The 23,220-nt window shown below is 41.3% G+C and overlaps 1 protein-coding gene across 4 annotated transcripts in view; it reads right to left on the bottom strand.

Moving 5' to 3' along the window:
• Positions 1-23,220, bottom strand: part of RNF157 (ring finger protein 157) — a 534,437-nt gene that overhangs the window by 244,512 nt on the left and 266,705 nt on the right. For all 4 annotated transcript variants that reach the window (XM_085616934.1, XM_085616937.1, XM_085616935.1 and 1 more), the window contains exons 12-13: positions 16,874-17,097; positions 8,765-8,870 (exon numbers count right to left, since the gene is read on the bottom strand). In XM_085616934.1, the coding sequence (XP_085473060.1) occupies positions 8,765-8,870; positions 16,874-17,097 (330 nt within the window). The remainder of the gene's footprint in view (positions 1-8,764; positions 8,871-16,873; positions 17,098-23,220) is intronic.

Raw genomic sequence — 23,220 nt, 5'->3', positions numbered from 1 at the left:
TACTTCCAAACGCTCCGCAAAATCTTCAAGTTGCTCACCATCAATACCTAGAGGATGGTAACACAGGCCCTCATCAACAGCCTACTGGACTATGGCACGCACTCTATGCAGGCACCACCACCGAACGCATGCAAAGACTCCAGGCAATCCAGAATGCAGCAGCCAGACTGATCCTCGAACTGCCCAAGAGAATCCACATCACCCAAACCCTGAAAGACATCCACTGGATCCCGGTCCAGAAGTAATGCTATTTCAAGCTCCTGACTCACGCCTAAAAAGCCCTCCACGACCAAGGTCTCGTCTACATGAAACACTGCCTTAATTTCCACCAACCCCCATTCCCTCTGAACCTCTGTTAAGCACACCTCGCCCTCACACAGATCCCTCACATACACCGTTGCTGTATCGGAGGATGCTCCTTCTCCAAACTCGCCACCAAAGCCTGGAACACACCCACCTCTGCACCGCACCCTTCGTTGCCCGACTTCAGGGAGGGGCTCAAGACCTGGACCTTTGACTGAAACCTGCAGCTAGCGCCTGGATACCCTCTCGGGTGACAAGTCACGCTCTACAAATACAACTTGATTGATTGTTCTAATGGTTCCTCATGGGCTGACATCCCTAGATATCAAGCTCATTCATCTAAAGAACATAGAGCAAGTTCCTCACCTGGCTGACCCTGATCATACTCTTCATCTGTACCGGTTTGTGATGATGGCATAGATTGAAAATACGTGATATTATCCAATGCGGTATATGTTCCTGGATTGGAGACTGCTTGTCTGTCTTAGTTGTTTTAGTGCATTGCAGTTACGATATTGGCATATTTTAGGCAATTTTGACTTCCTCATTTGCAGTGTAAGTTTAGTAACCCAAGGTGAAGTTCCAGTACCGGTGCATATGTGTTTGTTTCAAGTCATATTACTGGCTGTGGCCTTCATCTCCAAGAACTGTGCTTCATCCTCCTGGTTCCCCACTTCAGGGCTATAGGTGTACTCATTAGTACAGATATCCTTATACGGCCCAGAAACCAGTCTTTCGACTTCACGGCACAGCAATAATATGATCATAATGGAAATAGATAACCGGTTAACACTTGAAACGCTGAGACTCCATGCAGCTTTTTACATTGTGACCTTCATGTAGACAGAGATTAGTGACCTCAGATGCCGAATGGATTCGGCCAACTTCATATGACATAAAATTAAAATGGCATTTTGTCTAGCCTCCACCCCAAGAAATCAATTACATACAATCTGGAAAACAGGATTCAATGAGTCCCCGGGCATCTATTCATTGACTTCCTGGGTCATACATGGTGTCGAAGTTGTGAATGTTAGCTAGCTGTGTACTTTGCTAGCTGGCTATTGTGAGGGAGGGACAGCAAGTAGACTGTTGTTTTCATAACTTGCCCGGAAAGCGTTTCTCCAGCCAGACAGAGCTTTAAAGGCAAGGCAAAATAGGCTCACAGGGATTCAAATAAACCAATCAAGTAGAAATTATTGGATGGAAGATGCATCATTCCAGGTGGACACTTCTGAAGAGTAAACCTTACAATAAGCAGAATGGTTAGCGTATGTTGTTTCCCCCATCACATTTCATAAAGGGCATTCTCGACTAAAGTTGTCTTTGCTCTGGTTGAATGAGCCCTTCATTCCAGGATTTTCATATTATTTTCATATCCAGTAGAGCATCCGCATGGTAGTGGTGGCTTCTGCTGCTTTAGTTTCCAGGGTTTGCCATGTATCACAAATAAATTATCTGAAAGATTTGATTTATTTCTATGTAAAACTGGATACATATAGGTTGTGTGCAGACTCTTCAGGTGAAGGAAAATAAGATGTAGGCTGAAATTGGGCAGAACAATCTCTTTGTTTAGCTGAAGTTCTGTCAGGAGTTGATATAACAGCACAGGGGTTTCCCACCTTTTCTATAACGAGAGCTACTTATGATCAATTAAAATAGTCCAGAGCTACTATGGCTTTGAATTATTTTGCAGTAGTGCCTACATCAAATACATTCACTATAGTGACCTTACCTTGCAGAATTACTACGAGAGACCACCCAGCTGTATGCCACAATATCGAGTGGTAAAATGTTGCATCATAACAAATTATCAAATACAGAATATTGACAAATACAATATAACGGAAGCATGTACAAACAAGTAAGTATAGATAATATTTTCAACTCCAAATGTAGGTACCTTGAATATACATATATCTTCAAGATAAATAGATGCAGAGTTAGGAATGTAAATAAAATTAAACTCATCTTTAAAATCTACCTCCATGATATTGTGGTTAGTCTCTATTCTGGATATAACATTTTGGTTGGATGCTATTTAAAACTCGATATTGTAATAGAACACCATCCACCACAACTCATAACAGCAGTGTCAGGAAAAGCTTTACCAATATAAAATGCTTCCACATGACTAATGAAATAACAGCTACTGCAGAAAATGCCCACGGCCAGAAAGAAAATACCAACAACTATTAAGCTCCTCAACTCGGTATGAATCATCATTCAAGGAGCAGCTTCAAATATGCTTAGGATTTTTAAACCTTTTGTTTTCAAACATTAGTATATCAGTTTCCCAAAATCTATTTTCCATCAAATATGCACACTCCATATTGGGTTAAGACACTCAAAGAAAATCTTGCCTTTTTCACAAAAAACAAAACATCACTTTTTAGGATAGGGACATGTGTAGCCCTGAGATCTTTAAAACGTCTAGACCCTCTGAATTAATTTCTCTGCTAGGCTGCACTACAGGGAGCTACTTCCAGGGTACTGGCAAGCTATCAGTAGCTGCCGAGCTATCTGTTGTAGTCCCCTGTGATGGAAACTAGAGTCCAAAGGGTTACTTTACTTGCGGAGGACCATTCATGGTTCTCAGCATGACAAAGCTTGTAATTTGTTTCTGCTAATTTAGCAAATAAAACACAAAAAATAAATCAAATTAACTGCTAGGGTATTCAAATTAGTCCATAGAGCCCAACTGAAAAATGCATTTGCTATATTGCATTATATTGCCTACCAGCACACATAAAAGCAATGTTGTCATCAGAATTTTTAAGATAGGCAAAATACATTTTTTTTAAAGAACGAGGCTCTGAATTTCAGGAGTCATATTAAAGTATAAAGAATCAATGACACCCCTTCCTTGCCCTGAAATCAGATGAACTTGAACTTTGGAAGACTGACTGGTAAAAAGCAGGCATAGGCCTGAATATCAAATGTAGCAAGGCCAAGACAGGGCTAACAGTACAACTGCTGAGTCACTGGAGCTCCTGAACTTCTGATTAATCAAGAGGATTTGGGAAAGAAGGAGAACATATGCAGAAAGCTGCTTGAACAGTCTGATAGGGAACCATCTCAGAGATGTTTTCACTTTCCAAAGACATAAGCTTTCTTCAGTTCTCTCAGACTGATTGATCTTGTGACTGTCATGCTTCACATGAGTGGTGAGTAAAATATGCTGCAAGTTCACAAGAGTGGTGAGTAAAACATGCTGTAAGCACTTGCTTCTAAATACTTCTTCCTCTGGAGATTGAAAGCGCAGGCTACCTATTGTTTATCGGAGAACAGTCCCATAATGCCTCAGCTTGATGAAAAAATGAGTGATAACAGGTTACCCCTTCCTTGTTTTAAAAGAAAATGAGAGGTCTGGTTTCCATAAGAACCCGAGCAACCTTCCCTTGCGAGTCAGGAAGGAAGAGCCTTGAGGCTTTGAAAAATGAGCTTGCGTTCCAGATGTATGGAGTTGCCACCTGACCAAGAGTGCCACATGGATGCATAATGCACAAAGCATAGTAATGTCTGAGTCAATCAAGTAGTCATCATGGTGCAAATGGAAAACTCTTCTGTCGATACTTTAACAGCCAAGATACTCTAAAAGAGGATGTACAAGGAAGTGTGTCATTGCTTCAATGAATCTTCTGAAAAGGCATAGTGTCTTACTGTTGATGACTGATTGAAAATACCACACTACAATGCGTCGCACACCAAGTGATGGAATACTAAATTCTGGGGGAAAGAACAATTAAATCTGTATTGGTAAATTTAAAACCTCACTGGAAATTACTTACATTTCCACTACTATTCCTTATTGTAAATATTAAACATCTTTGAAATCCATGGAGCTCATCCAATATGCCTAATGCATCTCCTAAAACACCTGGTCCATAGTTACCATAAAAGCACTAAAGAAGAGGAACGTGTTCAGACTTGTTGGGGTCATGCAGATCCAGGACTGGTCATATGCACTCAGGGGTAGTGAAGTACTGGTAATAAACTGATAGGCCATTCCAGTCTTTGGGCTACAACTCTTTAGACTAAAAAGATGAGGTTTTTTTTAATTTCTCGCAGTAGTTCAGACATAGACCTTTGTAACAGATGAAAAAGATGGATGTGTTGGGAAATGGAGATACTAGATCTTTTAAAATTATTTACAGAATCAAAGAACCAAGAGTTATGAATGTCTAATCATATTTTAATGAGGACATTCACATTCTTAACATAGATACATGTTCCTTGAAAAAAAGGAAAGAAATTGTACACAGCTGTTAGGAAATCAAACTCTCCTAATGAGTACTGGGTGGCAGAGGAATGCCTGGTCTTCAAGTCAAAATATGTAAACCATGCACTCAATGCAAAAAGCTGCACTTTAAAGGATTTTGTTGACATTGCTGCATATTTTCTGGCAGAAAGCTACATATGCCACAACGTCTGGAAGGAACAAATCAGTCAATTTGTCTAAATCAGCCCAAATTTACAGGTTATAATACTCTAAAGCCGAAGCAAAATACACTTGTTCTGGATACAAACAATGTGGCATTCTGAAATAACGTTTTGCTTTGTGATTCCAAAGCTTTTGACTCGGTTGACAACAATGGAAAGTTGTACAGCAAGACTCCATCACTTCCTTTCCTGAAGTTTCTATAATTAATATGGTCCCGGCACAGCCATAAACTATAGTCTCAGAGCTCATCGTTGGGTGTTTATATTTGCCATCCAGCAATTTCAATACTGAAGACTGACTGCAGCATGTGGGTCCATGCCTTATGGAGGTTTGTCAAATTAAGGCATTTAAAATATTTTTCATTTATTTGTTTTAGGTCAACTATAGAGCAAAATGTTCAGTTTTGTAGCGTCTCTTGGCAGTCTACAGCTGCCTATTCTGGCCTAGTAAAGTACGTTCCAGACACTAAAGAAACTGACTGGGCAATTATGCAATGAATTGTAAAGTTTTTAATGTATTTCAGAAAATAAGTAACGAAGGTTCTGCACTGATCTCCAGGGAGATTTTGTTTCAGAGTTGAGCTGAATGCTTTGCTGCTCCTTTTCCTTAGCTTACAATGATGCAAAGCAAGATGCATAGCAGTCAAAGAAAGGAGAATATCCTTGGTTTATATTTGATTACTTTTGGAGGATGAATTTTGGACCAGTGGCATGGTAAACCATGCAAGCAGCCTTAGACTGTACTCCATTTCTCATTGGTAACCAGTGTAGGCTTTGGAGATGTGCTGACACATGGTCACATTTCTTTAGCTTGATTAGGAGTCTAGTTGCTGCATTGTGGATTTGTTGAAGCCGAACCACTTTTTTTGCTGCTATACCTAAAAAAAAAAAAAGCATTTCTATAGTCCAGTTTGGTATCGACAAATGAATGGATGGTAAACCTTAACCTTGATATTTTGGCTGAAAATAATTAAAGGAATCTAGAAAGAGTGGATTAAACATGGCTTTGTGTGGAAAGGTTAATACCAAAAATAACTGTTCTGACTAAGTTGATTTATTTTTTTAGAAACCTAGTAATTTGTGTGCCATGTATGTAGATTGAGTGATTAGTGTTTTAAGTAGTTTTGGTGAGTATCTCAGAACTCAACCTTTTCTAGTTGGGTGTCATATTAAAGAAGTGCACCGGGGTGCTATGGGAGTTTGCACTTGCACTCTGCAAGCCCAGGGGCATGAGTGTAGCATAAAGCAAACGTCTTTTGGGCCTTATTGAATATTCAGATGCAGGGGCAAACCAGCTGTTGTGGGCACACTACCTATGTGCACCTCTCCAGCCAATACTGTCATCTTAATAAGATATGGGGGTACACGAGATCCCCAGGCATCTTTCCTCACAGGCAGGCACGGTCAAACACTGCCTGCAGTGACAGACCACCAGTTTCAAAATGGCTGTTTGCCACTGCAGCACTCTCTCCAGTGCAGGCCAGCTTATGCCTGCGTGGCAGATGGCAAACGTTTTTCATAAACTGGTGCATTGTCCGTGTCTGTCTGGCACAACCAATGAAGGGCCAGGAAAGCACACCAGATATGCAATGAGACCTCTGGATGGCAAAGTAGATTTACTTATCTTGAATCTAGGCACTATCTTCAAGCATAGAGGAGTACAAATGGAGAGGAATGTATAGGATGGTTAGAAAAACGGAGCTGGTAGAGCGAGGGTAGGTTGTCCGGTCACTGAGCTGCTACAAAACTGACGCTTAAATTCAGCGTTCCTCTACCTGCATTTGATGCAGCTGGTGAGCCACCCGAATGTGTGAGTATTATTAAAAGTTACCTCAATGTTAGGCTGTTATAATGTTTGGTTCTCCCTTATACTAATTTGGACGCCAACCACTGTGTAGATAGGTAATTGTTTAATGGTCCTGATGAATTGCTAATTGATCACTAGTGTGACAAACTAAGCAAGAAACATGTTGACCCACAATTTCTAGCAACCACTGAACATTATATCGGTGGTGTGCTAATTTCGTTTTTAACCAGGACAAGTAGACTTACTGATTACAATTAGTTCGGAGTACTATTTAGTCTCCCTTTTTAATTTCTCTTACACTACCCACACACTTGCCACTCATCTACAGTGCATGGCCCTACACCCGCACCTCACCCTACGTCTTGAGAACAAAAGAGCTCCGACAAAGAGCCCCTCATAGGGTGGCCGTCATGCATTGCTTTGCCAACCTGACTAGGAGCAAGCAATGATGAAGCATGATACCTTATGTGAGATCCTTAGTTCAAAAGTGGGAGCCTCTCACTCCTACTTTTGGACATATAGTTATACCGACCAATCCATTACAACTACTTTTTTCACAAGGAAAAGAAGAGGGCCAGGAAAGCGCAACATATACGTGATCAAGCCTCTAGATGGCAAACTAGATTTAATAATCTTGAATTTAGGCACTGTCTTCAAGCACAGAACAGTATAAATGGAGAGGGCTGTCTAGGATAATTAGAAAAGAGGGGTCTGAAGAAGACACCAACCCCTTTTACTGTTCCGATGGAATCATGTTAAGGAGGGATAGGTTTTGCACTTGAGGTGCAATGGCTACAAAGGTGGTAAGGAAGGTGGCTGCTGAGAAGGGCATGTGTTTGGAACTGATAGCTAAGGCCTCCTTGTGGGGCAATTGCATGTTGAAATTAAAACAATTTGTGAATGTGCTGTAAAGCAGACGTTTCTTGATCTGAACAGGTGTAAGAGGCTTTTTAAATTGTTTGGGGGACACAGAGATTTTCTACTGCACAGCCTGAAGGAACCTTAGTATTTCTGTCTAAGAAAAGGCTCCTCAACATTTATTTTTTTCAAACTTGTTTTTATTGAATTTTACAGAAGGTTTATCATAGCATTTGACGGTACATATATTCATGCAACCCGTATATATTGAACAAAACGCCATTTCTGTGTACAGAGTAATACAATTGTTCCTGGTCACATTGTCCTCAAGAAGTCAGATATGTATAGTCAATGCAATGCAAATAACAAATTCTTCGTAGAGTAACCCCACCCTTGTACCCCTAGCCCTCCCCTCTCCCCAAAGCCCAGTCCCTTTGCCCGTGAGTCACTGCTCAACACTTTCTTAAGCTGCAAACAGATTATATGTAAGCACGCATGGCTGATAAGTACATAGTAAAACAGCTATTCTGTTAATTCCTCTGAGCACCTGCCCACCTTCCAGAAGGTCTTGAAAAGCTTCAAGTAGACTGAACAAAACAAAGATTGGAGTTCTGGGAGAAGAGGATAGCAAAAATGTACTTTTCTCATTTTAATCTTTAAAGTGACGCTTATCCTAGGCTATAGAATAAAAAGCTAGCTATAGCAAAACCAAAGTTGGCAAAAACTCTGTCTGCTAAATGTCTTTTCTTTTACTCAATCTAAATCTGTTCATCGTTTTCTTTAACAAAATCCATAAATATGGAATTAAAATGTTATTAATATCCATATGAGAGAGTTGTGGATGCTTAAAACCATCACAACTCAGATCCAGACTCTGAATATGTAAGAAGCAGTTCCTTCTGCTTGGCCATTTTTGTGTAGGCTACGAATGATGTTTATGGACCATGAAAATAGTTTTCAATTGAACAAGGGTAGTAGTGTTTGCTACACTGTGCAGGATCCACAGAAGATGATATGCACATTTTACCTTTCACAAACCAAAAAGTCTCCTAAAGGTCTGCAAATCCCAGCACAGGCCCATGAACTTAAAACAAAAAATAAAGGTAAGGCTTTCAAGGAATGTGTCTAAAGAGCAAAGCAAAAGGCTGTGTTTGCTGGGTACTGTGGTTTCGGTACTAGTCAGAGTATTTCCAAAAGCCATAGTCCTCGACATAGGCCATAGCTAAAGGACAGGTTCTGTGCCTGCTGAGCTTAGCTGATAGAGTCCTCCCCACCTGAGTTCTCAACCATTCTCCAGATATGTGCAAAACCAGAACTAAGCAAACTGTCCCACTTGGAAAGCAAAGCACCTACCTCCCCAGGCCGGGGGGACTTTCTCCGCGAAATCCGCATATCTAGCTCACTGCATGTCTTTTCATCCTCTTCCTCGTGTAGCACAGAAGAATTCTGGGAAATAGACCTGAACAAAGGCAAGAGAGATGGAAAGGAAAATCAAGATAATGTAAGGATAAAGTAAAAAGGGAAGTAAAAAGAAATGAAGAAAGGTATATTAAATCACGAAAAAGGTGGAACAAAATTAAAATGAGAGGAAGGATGGAGCGAGAGGCGCACAAGAGATGAAACAAGTAAGTGAAATACTGAGTGGAAAAGTAGCGCATTTATAGGTCACTGAGGTTTCTAAACACAAAATTAAAAAACAGGCAAAGGTGATCTTTGTTGACATTATAGCTTATAATTTGTGAAGCACATGGTTAGAGATATTCATGAGAAATTGACAATGTCCATGGCTCTCCTTTAGGAACGCTATTGATAATGATGAGCACTGAACTTTCTCTCCCATGCACAGGATATCAGGGCACTTTTTCAAATAAAACACTTTGATAGAAAAGCAATATCTTATTATTTAATAAAAAATTAATTAACAGCTTATTCAAATGGTTACATTGACTAATTCCATTTATTTTCTTTAAATTCAAAAATATCCCATTAAAATATATAAAAGTCTCCAAGAGAACTAAATGACAAGAAAATAACCTCTTTCATAAACCTGTTTAAAAGGAAATGAAGGGAAAAAGGTCAGTGTAGTCATACAGGGTGCAACCATGTAATGCTGTCAAAATGGCACAGCAGGACTCCCAGTTTTACAGTATCCCATCATGCTCTCAGTCTCAGCTGCTTCAGTTCTTTTTACCAGCATCTGGTAACAAGATCCTAGAGCACTGACTTCTGCAGTTTTTTTGCAGTGTTCCACTGGAAATGTTTCCCAAACCTCTCTGAATCCAGTTTCCTCGTCCTTCCTGGAGACTTAAAAGTATTTTTCTGTCAGTTCATGACAGGGCATATTTTTTTCACAAAAAATGTTTTCTTTCTTTTGTGAAGTGCCCTTCATGCGGCGAAAAAACGGCACAATCAGATCCAAGTATTTTTTACCTTCTAAAATCCCATATTCCTAACAAATGCCACCACTGCAGGATGGTTCCATGGCGTACCCTGGAGAGAGAGATAAACCATCTTTATGGACTTCAGAGCAGAGTAGCGCAGACTCTCAGGATGAATTGGAACTTTAGAGGAATGTGGAGAAGGAGACCTTCTACCGGTGCTTCAATTTCCATCTCAGAGTGCTCCTCCAGAGTGAGATGCAAGAGGAGACATTAATTTGAAAAACAGAGCGGTTTCCATTACTTGTCATGGCATTGAAGCACGATACTGTGGCTACTTGTGCTCCTTTGTGAGCTGGTTTACAATGCAAGAGGCCTACACTTAACGTTGAGGGATTCTAAAGTGTCGAAGCACCACTCGACATTGAGGCATACTAATATATTAGCCTCTCTTTATTGATCTGCGGAATGGGTTTGCAAACTGAAATTTATGAGAGTCTTGAGTATTCACTGGCCTACACTCCTATCAGACCAGCTAGCCCAGTGGTTGAAGTACCAGAAACTCAACCTCCAACAGCCCAATCATCTCCTCAGCCCTCATGACATCTCGTCAAGACTTACTTCAATGGTCATTCCACCACTCATATCAGCTGCTGGGAAACAATTAATGGACCCCCCTCAAGTCACATTCTAGGCAGCATTAAAGACCTCACCCTTACCATTCTATACATTCTAGAAGATCTTGTTCTTTTGGATGTTCCTCAAAGTGCTCCTCCAGGCGTTCTTCTAGACATTCTTCAAGGACATAGTCTTTGTCTTTATGTTCTTCTTCAAGATCAACAACTAGAAAATATTGTCCAGCCTAGGCAGATTCTCCACCTGACAGATTTGTTCCACTGACAAGATCAATACTTTTGAGGAAGGCTTGATTAGAGGCGCTAATAAACATAACAACTCATTACCATCCACTTCTATACCGGCATACTTTTTCAAGATCACTCCTTCCTCTGGTTCCAGGTCCCCACAAACCTGCAATGTAAATGTATCTGTGAAGGCCGCAGTATGTAAGACACAGAAAGATATAAATAGTCAGAGCAGGATCCATTGGTACTAAGGTAGGACCCTCCACCCGACTCAGTTACGGCCTCAGTATCAAGAATTAGGAGTCTGCTCCTTTGTGCACTGCTCCTACTGTAAGGGAGAGTAAATGCTTGGATTCGGTGGGGAGAAATGTCTGTGGCACATCAGTAAGGGCAATAAAATCTGCCAGTGATACTACCCTCTCGGTCAGATACAACAGGTCGCTATGGGATTCGTTGCAACAGTTCACTGATGACTTGCATTGAGAAAGACATGCAGATTTCATAGATATTCTAAATGAAGGCTTGATGGTCTCCAACCAAATCATTAGTGCTGCTGTGGATATTTCAAACCCAGCTATGTATGGCTAGTGTTATAGCCTAGCACTAAAATGTTGATACTCGCTCTATCGTGCTGGTCTCAAACCAGAGACTCAACTAGGACACTGAATCTTCCCTTCTCAGGTAGAACTTTGTTTGGTTTACATGTGGATGAGGAAATGGCCCAGATGGAGACATTAAAGGCTGTAATCCTAGAGTAAAGAAAAACCGGAGGAAACATTCCTACAACTCCTAAGATGGCTGCTATTTCCATCAGAGTTTTCAAGCCCATCTTTAGTATAAAATTCAGCCTCAGCAGCAAAGTCAGCAGAAAAAGTGCCAATCCAGAGGAAAACGAAGACCAAAGGTGACGCACATTGCGACCCTAGCTGTTGCACTGCTACGGAGGAAAAAGTATTCCATGTAATCCAATTATTCTTATTTGACCAAGTAATCCAGAGTAAACCAGTCACTTTAACATATTGTACTCGTCTTCATCTTAATCATAGACTCAATCCAGAGACGGCAAGAATTCACAGGATGCTTTATTTAATCATTTTCAAACGTTTTCTGCAGCTCATCCAGAGGAAAAGGCAGCCAACAGCTATCAACAGCAGTGTGTAAGCCACCTGTAGAAGGCAAGCAGTGACTTCTCACTTTCTCCTCCTCTGTTACCCACACTGGCAGGGGGGGGGGGGAGGGGGGGGGGTCGAGCATTTCGAACTATTTGGATAAGTGGAAGAAAATCATAAAAGTAAAGTTTATTATGGCTATTGTCTCACATTCAGAACCCCACCATTGGCAATACCTCCAAAAAAGTCACATCAACATAATCTGGACAAATTTCAGCCAAAGGTCAGCGTTCTTCTTCTGAAACAGAACCCAGAAAGGATTAGGAAATGTTTTCCCACCACTTTCTGATGAAAAAAGGCCCAAGTAATGAGGCAAGACCCATTCCAGATCTAAAAAACACAAAACAATTATACAGAAAGAGAAGTTCAGGATGCTAGCACTTCAACGCATCCACCATTAGTTCCACTGGGAAGATTATCAATGTTCTATAGATCTTCAGGATAGTTATTTCCATATTTCCAGTGCAAAGAAAAATCAGAAATTCATCCGATTTTTTTGTACGGCGTTGACATCACCCGTACAAGTCTGCAACAAAAACGTTTTTGAAGTGGAAGACAGTGGTTTTAGCCATCTTAAGACACAACAGATCTTTGTCTATATGTATTTAGACCATTGGTTGATCAAATCTTCAACCTCACAACAAGCTCTTCAGCATGTTCAGTTGAGAATGTCTAGTGAGTCGGCTGGAGTTACAGGTCAATAAAGAAAAATCAACATTAATCCTAAGCAGTTGCTGGAAGCCTTAAATGCAAAAGTGTATTCTTCAGAGGAGAGATTATTATCTATTTGCCTGAAATGTGACAGTATTCTGCAAACAGTCTGCCTGATAGAAAGATAGATTTAATCTCTTCCAGGGTCATTAGCGGTTGTATGTGATTTCATAGTAGAACAATTTCATGAAATACCATTACTGAGAAAACATTTCATCTAAACTATTCAATGGACATTTTCAGATTTAATACTATTTACTTTTTCACAGAAACAAATTCACAGAATGTCTTTTTAGTTGAAATTGGCTTTTGAATGCTTATTTTTGCAAATGGTTGCAGGCCTTACTGTCAGAGACAGTTTTGTCGGAGATATTTATTTCAGTGTTATACTTCAGGAGGCATTATTTGATATTTGTATCTTTTACATTGTCAAACAATTACTTACGATGCTTTTACCTCACAGAACCATCACCACCTGTTAAAGAAATCCATCGCTGACCCATCACATCCACCAAAACATCATCAATCCCTGCCCCCTAACACCCCTCACACCATCTAAACTACACTTCTACCTGAAGCCTAAAAGACCTTTCAACCCCAAAAATCCACCCTCCCTAAACCATAAAATCACTCGCGTATCCCTAACATCACCCATCCCTAAACCCTAAAAATCCCTCACCTTTCTTAAACACCAGCCACCCATGACCCATTAGAGCTCCTCAACCCCGTAAACTACTCATCCCTGAACCCTAAAAACTCATTTCTAAATCCAAACTTCACCTATCCTTGAATCCTTAAAACCCCTCACCACCTAAACTCCACCACATCATGAACCCGAAAGACTTTTCACGACCCCAGCCGCTACCCATAATTGAACCTTAAAAACACTCACAGCCCTAAACCCTGCCCATACCTGAAACTTAAAAACACCTCACATAACTAAACATCACTCATCAGTGAATCCTAAAAACCCTCACCACCCCTACACTCCACCCATCATCTCTAAACCCTCAACCTTAAAAAAACCTTTATATGCCCGAACTCCAATTATTCCTAACCCCTCAAAACCCATCATCACCGTATACATTACCTAACCCTGAACCCGAAAAAACCAGTAGGTCTAAACTCCACCCAAGTTTAATGTAATTTAGGATTCTTCCTTAAAATTCGCTTTCCTTTAAAATGTTTGCTTTAATATTCGATTTTTTGTATTTCCTTAAAATTGGTTTTCCATGATTTGGTTTCCTCCGATGTGGTTTCTCAGTCTTCAATTAATTCACACATCATTCAATAGCATCCTGCATTTTCCCATAACACATGCTCATCTTCATGAGATCACTTCAGCAAACCAGTGGTGCCTAGAAGACCAGTGGTGCCAATTCTCAGACAGGTGGGAGGACAAACATGCACGGTCTTCTCAAACTGCTCAGTCCAATGGTGATGCAGACATCTAAATCTCCTTTGTGATATGTACTTCCATGAAGATGTTCCAATTTAAACAGTTGTGACCATGCCTCTCTAACCGGTTCGGGTACTCATATAGACCATCTTCAGGTTAAAGTGACATGGTCATCAAAGAAATTATCTGATCAAATAATTCTCCTGGAACTCAGAACTGCATACTGAGCCCTTCAGCATTTCATTGTGCCTTCAAGACACACTCCCTTCTTGTTCAAATGGACAGTGTGCGTTATTTGAACAAACAATGGGGGTTGTGATCTGTAACTGTACATTCACAGGAACCGCACTTTAATTGGGAGTAGCTCATAGACCGGAAGTTGGAGATTTCTGCTGTTCTCCTAACTGGCATCTGAAATACTCAAGCAGCTTTGCAAAGCAGGATCTTCCACGAACACCACAAATTGGTCCAAATCAACGCCATCCTACACATCTTCTGCGACTGGGGATTTTCTCAATTGAACCTCTTTGCAAGCATGCACAATAAGAAATGTTCATACTTTCCTCAGGCACTACCAACCACAAACTGGTCAAGGGAATTTCTCTTTGCTTTTTCTCCATTTCCTCTAATGCCGGCAGTCACTATGAAGCAGACATAGGCCAGGATGGTCCTTAATAGCACCAGGATGGTCCTTAATAGCACCAGAATGGCCCTATAAATGGTGGGTCACTGACCTTTATCCTCTGTCAGAGTGTCCACACAAAAGGCTGCTGTGCACCAGGCACAGGTTCGGGGGTCAGATCATCCATCTCTACCCACCAACTTTGAATTTGGCAGAGTGGCTTCTGAATTCCTTCAATATGGGCACTTGACCCTTCCTCTGGATGGTTGAGTATTCTAAAAGAAGCTAAAAACCCACCCATGATAGCGTTATACACCTTCAAAAGCAAGAGATTTTGAAACTGGTTTTCTCAGAAAAACGTCAGTTTCACTACCTGTCAAGTATAAGGATATATTAGCATATCTTCTTCATTTGGCCAAGTCGGGATTTCAATTAAAGTTCATTTGGCTGCTATTTTCACAGCACTGGTTATTGAAGAAGGAATAAGAAACCTTTTCCCATAGAGGAGACTGCCACTTCCTGGTGGGGCGGAGTGCTTGAATATTGTTATATCAAGGCTCTTGGACAGTCTATCTGAACCAATTCATAAAGTTTCTCTACACTCTACAGCACTGCAGCTTTCTTTGCAGCCATCACATCTGTGCACAGGGTTAGAAAGATTCAAGCCTTGTATTCCATGAACCTTATACAGAGTTCCATAAGAAATAAATGATCATGTGGATACATCAGAGGTTTTTCCTACAGTGATCTCGAATTTCCATGTAAACAAAACTACTGCTTTGCCTGCTTTCTTTCAGAATCCTGCTCCCCCTGGCTCAAGGATAACTCTATATGTTAGATAAAAGTAGGGTACTTACATTTTATTTGGACAAATAAAAAAAGGACGTAAGAAAAATAAGCACTTGATTGTCAACTGTGGGCCCTTATGCACAGCACAGGACTGGCTACCTCAATGCAGTATCTCTCAAAATGGATAGCCACTTTAATTATATTAGGTTATGAAAAAGCCAATAAGACTTTGGCTGGAAGACCAAAGCTCACGCTACCAGGCGTAAAGCTGGTACTGCTGCCTTATTGAGGAATGTTCCCATTGCAGAGATTTGTAAAGCAGCTACCTAGAAGTCTGTTCATACATTTATGGAGACATTGTTGTCTTGATTCAGACTCTAGAACAGATGCCAAAGTACAAGCGGTCTTCCTGAAGAAACTGATTTGGGTAGTCTTACTTTCCTTTTATCTATTCCACCACAATTAGTAAGGATGGGCTTGCTATGCTATTCAATGGAAATCCCTTGAAGAATCGGTTGCTTACCTGTATTCCTAGTTTTCCTTCATCGAAATCTGCATTGAAAAAATAGGAAACCCACACAACTCCCCGGTGAAAGGAATAAAGGAAGATGATGGCAGTTGTAGTAATATCCTTGGTTTCCATTATAACAAAAGAACTAGAGCAATTCCCACTGAGAGAGCATGGTGAGGTACTGGATGACAGGGAGTCATTAACCCTTAAGTGTCAGTTTTCCAGACTGACATGGCTGCAGCCTATGTGGTTTTATTGTCCTAGTTTTCCCGAGTTTCCTTCAAAAAAAGGGTTTTGAAAGATGTTGTAGCCTAGTTCTGCTGGTGACTAATTTTAACGTGATCATTCCAACTTTAAAAAATACTTGGAATAGGTCAATATAGCCTTTTTCGCAGGCTGCAAAATTATTTTACATTACATAAGATTTGGGTTTTTTAACAAAAATTTAAAATGAATTATTATTTCTTGGGACAAATCAGTGCTTATCAATTCAATGGAGATTCCCCTGAATGGGAACTATGATCATAGGCTAAGCAACCATTCCTTCTCTACAGCTTCCCCAATATGTTACAGACATTTTGCTGTTCCTGTTGTATGTTCTGAATACAGCATATGTATAGTAAGAATGATCCAATGTAAACTAATATAAGAACTGTAATACTAGATTTAAACATGTGGTGGCTTGCTTTGTTTTACTGTGGACTTGTATGAGATGCAGCTCCCACTCAACCCCTGCCACTGTAAAAAAAAAAAAAAAAGAGATTTGCTAGTGTAAGCCTTGCAGGACAAGGAGAACCCCTCACCCACACCCTTGGTCTGTATGACCTGCTCTAATCTCTAATGCAGATATCTCTCTCCGCCTCCTACTCTGCCACCTAAGACTGTATGACATGTGCTCTGACCTCCTCTGAAGGGCCAGGGGTTGACGTGCACCCCCTCTGCATGTATAGCTCATGTTACTTCACGTTTTCCTGTGCTTAGAGCTATTTGAGCAGTTTCATGGGTAAGATCAGCACTTACTTGGACAGGCTCTTCTTAAGTTTAAAGCCTTGGCTACTGCAGTCAGAAAGGCGGTCCATGGCAGAGTGCGTCCTGATTGGAGGGAGGTCACCATCACTACCATAGGAGGGCAGCATCCCTGGTACACGCAGTGGAGGAGCAGATGAAGGGGAGGGCGTAAGCGGTCCATTCAGAGCCTCTAGCAGAGAAACAACCTCATACCCTGCTGGAACGTGATCAGAGGCCTGCGAAACAAAGTTAAGGGAACATTGAGTGGGTCTGGGACATTGTCTAATTGAAAACACCCACCCTTAAAACAGTGAATTTCGAAAATCAACCCTTCCAAATACCTGCAGCTTAACCAGTTTAACATTGGCAGTTTCAGAATTTCTTTACAATGGTAAGGAAGACTAGATGCTTAAAGCTAGAGTCACAATCTTCACAAGTCCAAACCTCTTAAACCTCCAAAGGGCCAATGATATGTTCAAACTTCACAGGCCGGTGAAGATAATTGAGAGATTGGATCCCTTTAGTAAAGAACTCATTATCACAAACATGGTTTGACAACAAGCAAGCTGTGGTGTACATTGTATTGTTTCCCCTGGGCAAAGGAGCCTGGTTACTCCCAAAATCTAGGACTACGGCAGAATGTAAAAAGCGACCTGTACCTCTGTGTGCAGTCAAGTGATGAGGACCAGGCTACCAAAGTCCATTAGCAGAACTGTAGTTACATCATAGGCACAGTTTGGTGGTAATGCCTCAGTCAAGATCGGAAGGGGCTGGCATGTATTGGTTTATAAAGTTTTAATTTAATCGGTGCATCAGGCCACTTAATAGTTGGTTTCCCATGTATATCAACTCAAAGTCTGACCAGAGGATGACAACTACACATCAAAAAGAAACACATTCAAGACTGTGTCAATCTGAGAGCAGATATAATGAATCATTATTGAAAATGGGGATTAATGAATTTAGAAAACTGTTTAGGACATGACAGAACCCTCTATGTCTGGCTAACAATGCGGTGATATATGTTAATATACGCTACTCAAAATATGTCTTTTCAATGTAAAAACATTAAATAAAATTGCTTAGTACACAATATGTGATGGGTTTTCGTATGCATTTAGTGTGATAAAATGTCCTACAGACAAAAACAATTGCAACTCTCACAATACATCTTCATGTTCTTTGCTCATTAAACCGAAAACTCAAGAGATAATTAGGGGAGGGTATACAAGTCCTCCTGTATTATTCTGCCCAGAGTGGTAATGACCTCAGCAAGTTAATACATTTCATAATTCTCAATATGTCCCAATCCAGCACATTTTTTATTTAAAAAGGTAGAAAGGACTCCCTTTAGTCACCATGGTCCAAGATTAGAATCCATCCCATAAATGCCAAAGGTTTGTCCATTCAAATGCTACTGATGGCTATGGCAAAGCATACACAAACAATATTTAACATTGATCATATTGTCATTTAACTGGTTGCTGTATTGGCATGGCTGAGCCAAACCAGGCTCTTCACATAAGAAACTACAGCCACAAAGTCCCTTCTATTTAATCAAAATTGACCACCACCATTTTGTCATTCGACCTAGACAAGATGGCGTCCTCATTAAACAGACAGATGTGGAGGGAGAAATTTATAAAAGCTACTCATCATAGTGATCTTTCATTTGATTGTACCCTTTATTGCACACTAAGTGGACTTATACGTGGGGCAGGTCAGTGGAAAAGTGGACATTTCTGCATATCGGCTTATTTTGTAGACCAGGCACAAGTGTGGCATTCATTGTCCAGTTGTCTGATTCAAGCCTGCCGCCGCACAAGTACTTATAGAAGACGTCTTCGGTTCCTTCATTTACAATTGATGTCACACACATTTCAAAGAGTTGGGTTAACAGGTTGGTCTTCTGGAGAAAGAGGTGCTAAATACGCAAATACGAAAGTCAGTACAATGAGTACAGAAGTAGAGTTCAAGTTACTCACTGCAGGGACTACTTTATTCGTTTGATCTTTTTTGGACAGCAGAAATAAAAAAGGAAAAGAGGGGGGGAAAGGTGGGAAATATTTGCACAATAACTCTCCCATGTTGGGGAAGGGTCTTGCAAAAAAATGTTTTTCTTGCCTAATTTCTACAGGATAATCAAGGTCACAATCACTGAAGACATATCCATGCTCCCCTGACGCCGATTTCCCACTAGTAACATTTAGGTTTTCGTGTCGATTCAACATATCCTTCACAGTTGTTTTCAGATGGAGTATGCTGGGGATGTAAAAGAGGGCAACCCCTAAATTATAAGGGTTTCCTATGCTGGAAACTCCTGAATGGGAATAAGAAACGCCTCTGAAGACGCGGCAGCACATCCCATGTATTTCAATATCCAAATCACAAGCATTGGAAAAGTTGCGGGTAAAGTTGTAGCAATCCAAGTCAAAGACTTCTTTCCTGAAGGTAAAAAGGAAGAATAGCATGGTGGTAAATAGAACACAGAACTTAAAGGGGAATAGCAGTGGGGAGGCGAGACAGCCAATGTCAGATTGCCCAACCAGCATTAAGAGACCGATATAGGCCCACCAACAATCCAAATTGAGGAACGTTTTTGAAGGAGCAAAAAACACTACCTGCTCCAGCAGGTATATGATTGGAAGACATGGGTTGGAATAGCAGAACCAGAACTACAGCGTCTTGGATTGCTGGAGGCACTAAATTCTCTGGTATGGCGTGCAGGTAGACTATGATTAGCCCCTAGGCAAGTCAGGAATCTTGCTTGAAAACCAAAGCAGAATGGATGGACTCTGCAGCACAGATAAGAAGTCTAAGTATGGAAAGAAAGTAGCAATAATATACAAAGCTAACATTAAAAAAAATAAACACATAGGGAACGAAGAGGGAAGAAAATAACAAAAGTGCAGGGATGTAAATGCAGGGTGCTAACTGGAGTAAAAGTGGATTTGTAACAACTGCTGTTGCCAGACGTCTATGAGAAAGGCTCTTCGCTACAGCCAGCCATTTTAGTGGCTGGTGTAGCATACTGAACTGTAAGGCCCAGGAAGTGTATGTCCTGCAAGTTTGAAGTTTTCAATGTCCCATTCTCCATCTTCTTCACATATGAAGTATTTGAGGTCGCTTCTGAGTTCGCACATCTAGTGGCCTCAGGCGTTTGAAAGCGACTTTTAGGAGCGAATAACTTATCTGAAAAAATGGACACAGCTCCCATGATCAGGGTGATAAATACCTATTGATGCACAAGGCCAGACATCACTCCGTTTCAGAGTGATGTACCATAAACAGAAGACCCAGTAGAGGGCCATTTATGGCCATCAAGAAGATTGTTGGCTCACCCCAACAATGTGCTGGACACAGAGGCCTTAACAGTTCCTCCAAAAATGTCAAGGAGTACCTCAGATGAGAGCAACGCTCTTCCAACTTCCAGGAAGACAGATTACTCTGGGAGGCACACAGCAAGCAGGCTCTAGAGTCTAGACTGAACATTGTGCAAAGACAGCTGGGAAGATCCTGGACCTGAAGCGAAAGCCAATAGTACTCCCCAAAGACAACAGAATAGTCCTTCAGCACAGCTCAACCTGGGAGCCTTTACTGACAGGTCTCAAAGTAACATTCAGGGGATGCTAGATCATCAATCTCTTTTTGGGAGAATCCCAATAGTACTCCCTGAAATGTACTACGATGGAACACGCTACAACTCCCAGAGGGATAGTAAAGGTACAAAACAGCCACAATGCATCAAGGGGTGTCCACAGGAACAGCTGGTACAAAATCCGAAAATAGTTCAAAGAACCTGGAGCTACTATACGGTTCCCCACAATGCTGACTAGTAGCCTGGGACAACACCAGAGAAAGGCCTGGACACAGTCCTTCACAAGAACAGCAAATAGTAGCATGATGTCCAAGGGATGAAAGGCTGAAAGGGATCTATGGGCTGAGCCCGCTACTAGGAAACACAGGGCAGCTTAAAGCCTGAAGGGTTTTAAAGAGAAAGAAGAGCAGTCGCATAGACCAAGCTCAGGCAGCACCCTGTAAAACACCAAATGGTGTCAGTGACATCAGTACAGAAACTAAGTAGGTCCCTGGGAAGAGTGGTGCAAGACATAAAAAAATGCCATGGTAAACCCATAACAAAAGATAAAGTCAGTGAGTGAACTAAAGCCCTGAACACAGCTCAAGGAAGGATCCCAGTGCCTTGAACCACAAGGGCTCCTCAAGTACAGCCCAGAATGTATGCCTCTAGAAGGAAGGAGAGGGGGGGAGAGAGAGAGTGAGGGAGGGAGACCCAAAGGTTATCCAAGGGAATGAATCCTGTGTAAACCCCTGGATGGTACTTCAAGCACAATACCTTACAAACAAGGTTTTTAGGTAAGCTCCAGTGCAAGGCAGAGATGCACAGTAAATGTGTTAAATCAAAGGGCATCACATTAAACTCCCCTACTGAGTCAAAAGATGTAAACCTCAGTAACTAGAGGAAAACACTGGAGTGCATTAGATTGGATTACAAGTTATCAAAACTGAAGAAAGTGCTGGTGGTGGGGTTGGGGAACATGGATGGCTCAATGCACTGAGGAGCTTTATCCGGTACTATAGAATTTAACAGCTCTACAAAATGCCACTGCATGCAACCACATAGAGATAAAGACAGGGGATCTGTAAGCTAGCAGGTGTACATGGGAGCAGGGCTGTGCATGTCATGAGGCTCAATTAATTGTCTGAAACTGTTGAAGTATGCTTTTCAGTTTTAACAGTTGTAATTTTGTCTTAAAAGGAATTACGATGACCTGAGAAATGCAGATGTAGTGCTCTTTATTCTTGGGAGTACACTTTGCTTACTAAGCAAGATTTTGCTATTTTAGACAAGCAACCCTTATATCGTTCATGAAAGCAGAGTCTGCTGTGCACTTTGGAGTCCTTCATTTCATGTATTTTGAAGAATGAGACGTGAACCTTTAAAACGCAATCCAACCCAACAACAGATTACTAGCACTAAAGCCAGGATTTGCAATACTGACAAGGAAACGCCTGTTCTTCATATGCCAAGGAAGCTTCCTCTATTGCTGCTTGTACTGTGCTTGTTAATAGTGTGTGGTATTGCCCATGCCAAAAATGTTCAGTGTATGCTTGAAGAGTTCTAGTTCTAGTGCATTTGTATAGCGCATAGCTACCCGTTTGGACCTTCCAGCGCTGGGACAGACACACTTGACAGTTTGCTTGATGTCGTTTTAGGTTATGATGTGGTCTATAATTAGAAGAGATGTGTTTGCAAGAGTTTTCTCAAGGTGGTTTCAGGTTGGTCCAGTCTGAGGTTAGTGGGGAAGTCATCCCATAGCTTGGGGACAAGATATGCGAATGAGCACCCGCTCCATCTTACCTTGTTTTTATTTTAAAAAACTTTATTGAGCACCATATATTATTCTCTAGATTATTATAGCCATTACATTGTGGTATTTTTCGTTTTCTTACTGCTAGCACATGCTAGCCTATGCATAATGATGTGTGCGCGCAGGCACAACCAGAAGTGTCTCAATGATACAAAAACAGCAAGTATGGTGCAGAGGTAAAAAGGCATTGATTTGAATAGGTTATCAACATAATTCCTAACATTTCCCTTTAAAGCCACCCTCCCCCTACCCAATTTCTGGTCTGCCAGTTCCAAATACCTATCCTGAGAAACTGCTAGTGTGAATATCGCTCGTCAATTCTTTCTGCTGTTGTGCGGGATCACATGTTGTAAGTTCGCTTTGCAGTTACTGCACCCAAAGCAGCACAGCTTGGTCTTTACTGTGGAGTGGGAGTAGCTTAGCGTGGGAAGAGGTCCAGTGTTTTAAACCCCTCCAGCATGGCTTCCCATTCCATGGAGATGGAGTGTTTGCGCAATCCACGTGCCTCTTCGCGCCTAATTGCCGCGCTCTCCGTGCTGCTCCAATGTACGACCTCATCATACCATGCGAATAATGTAGGCTGTCTTGTGGATTTCCATTGCATGGTAATGGCGCGTATAGCTATTAGAAGGGCAAGATCTAGGAATCGAAGTTGAACTTTTTGGGCGATTGTGCGCCTGCGGAGACCCAGAAGGCATTCAGTTATATTATCTTCAACCTGTTAGTGTGTAACCTCACCAATCGCATCGCGCACCTCCTCCCAGTAGTTACTAAGACGGGGGCAAGCACATAGCATGGACAAATCCCACCTCCTAAGACTTGCATCGAGGACAGCAGTGTTGGGTGTCTGGAAACATGCGGTTTAGTCGGCGCGGGGTTAAATAGGATCTGTGCAGGACCAAGCATTGTATAAATTTAAATTTGGCGATGCGGGACACTCGCTTAGGATGCTCCAGAATACTTGCCCAT

This window comes from Triturus cristatus, chromosome 7, assembly GCF_964204655.1.
Source record: "Triturus cristatus chromosome 7, aTriCri1.1, whole genome shotgun sequence".
Taxonomy (NCBI): Eukaryota; Metazoa; Chordata; class Amphibia; order Caudata; family Salamandridae; genus Triturus; species Triturus cristatus.
The sequence above is the reverse complement of the archived record's forward strand: the minus strand, read 5'-3'. Positions and strand labels throughout refer to the sequence as shown.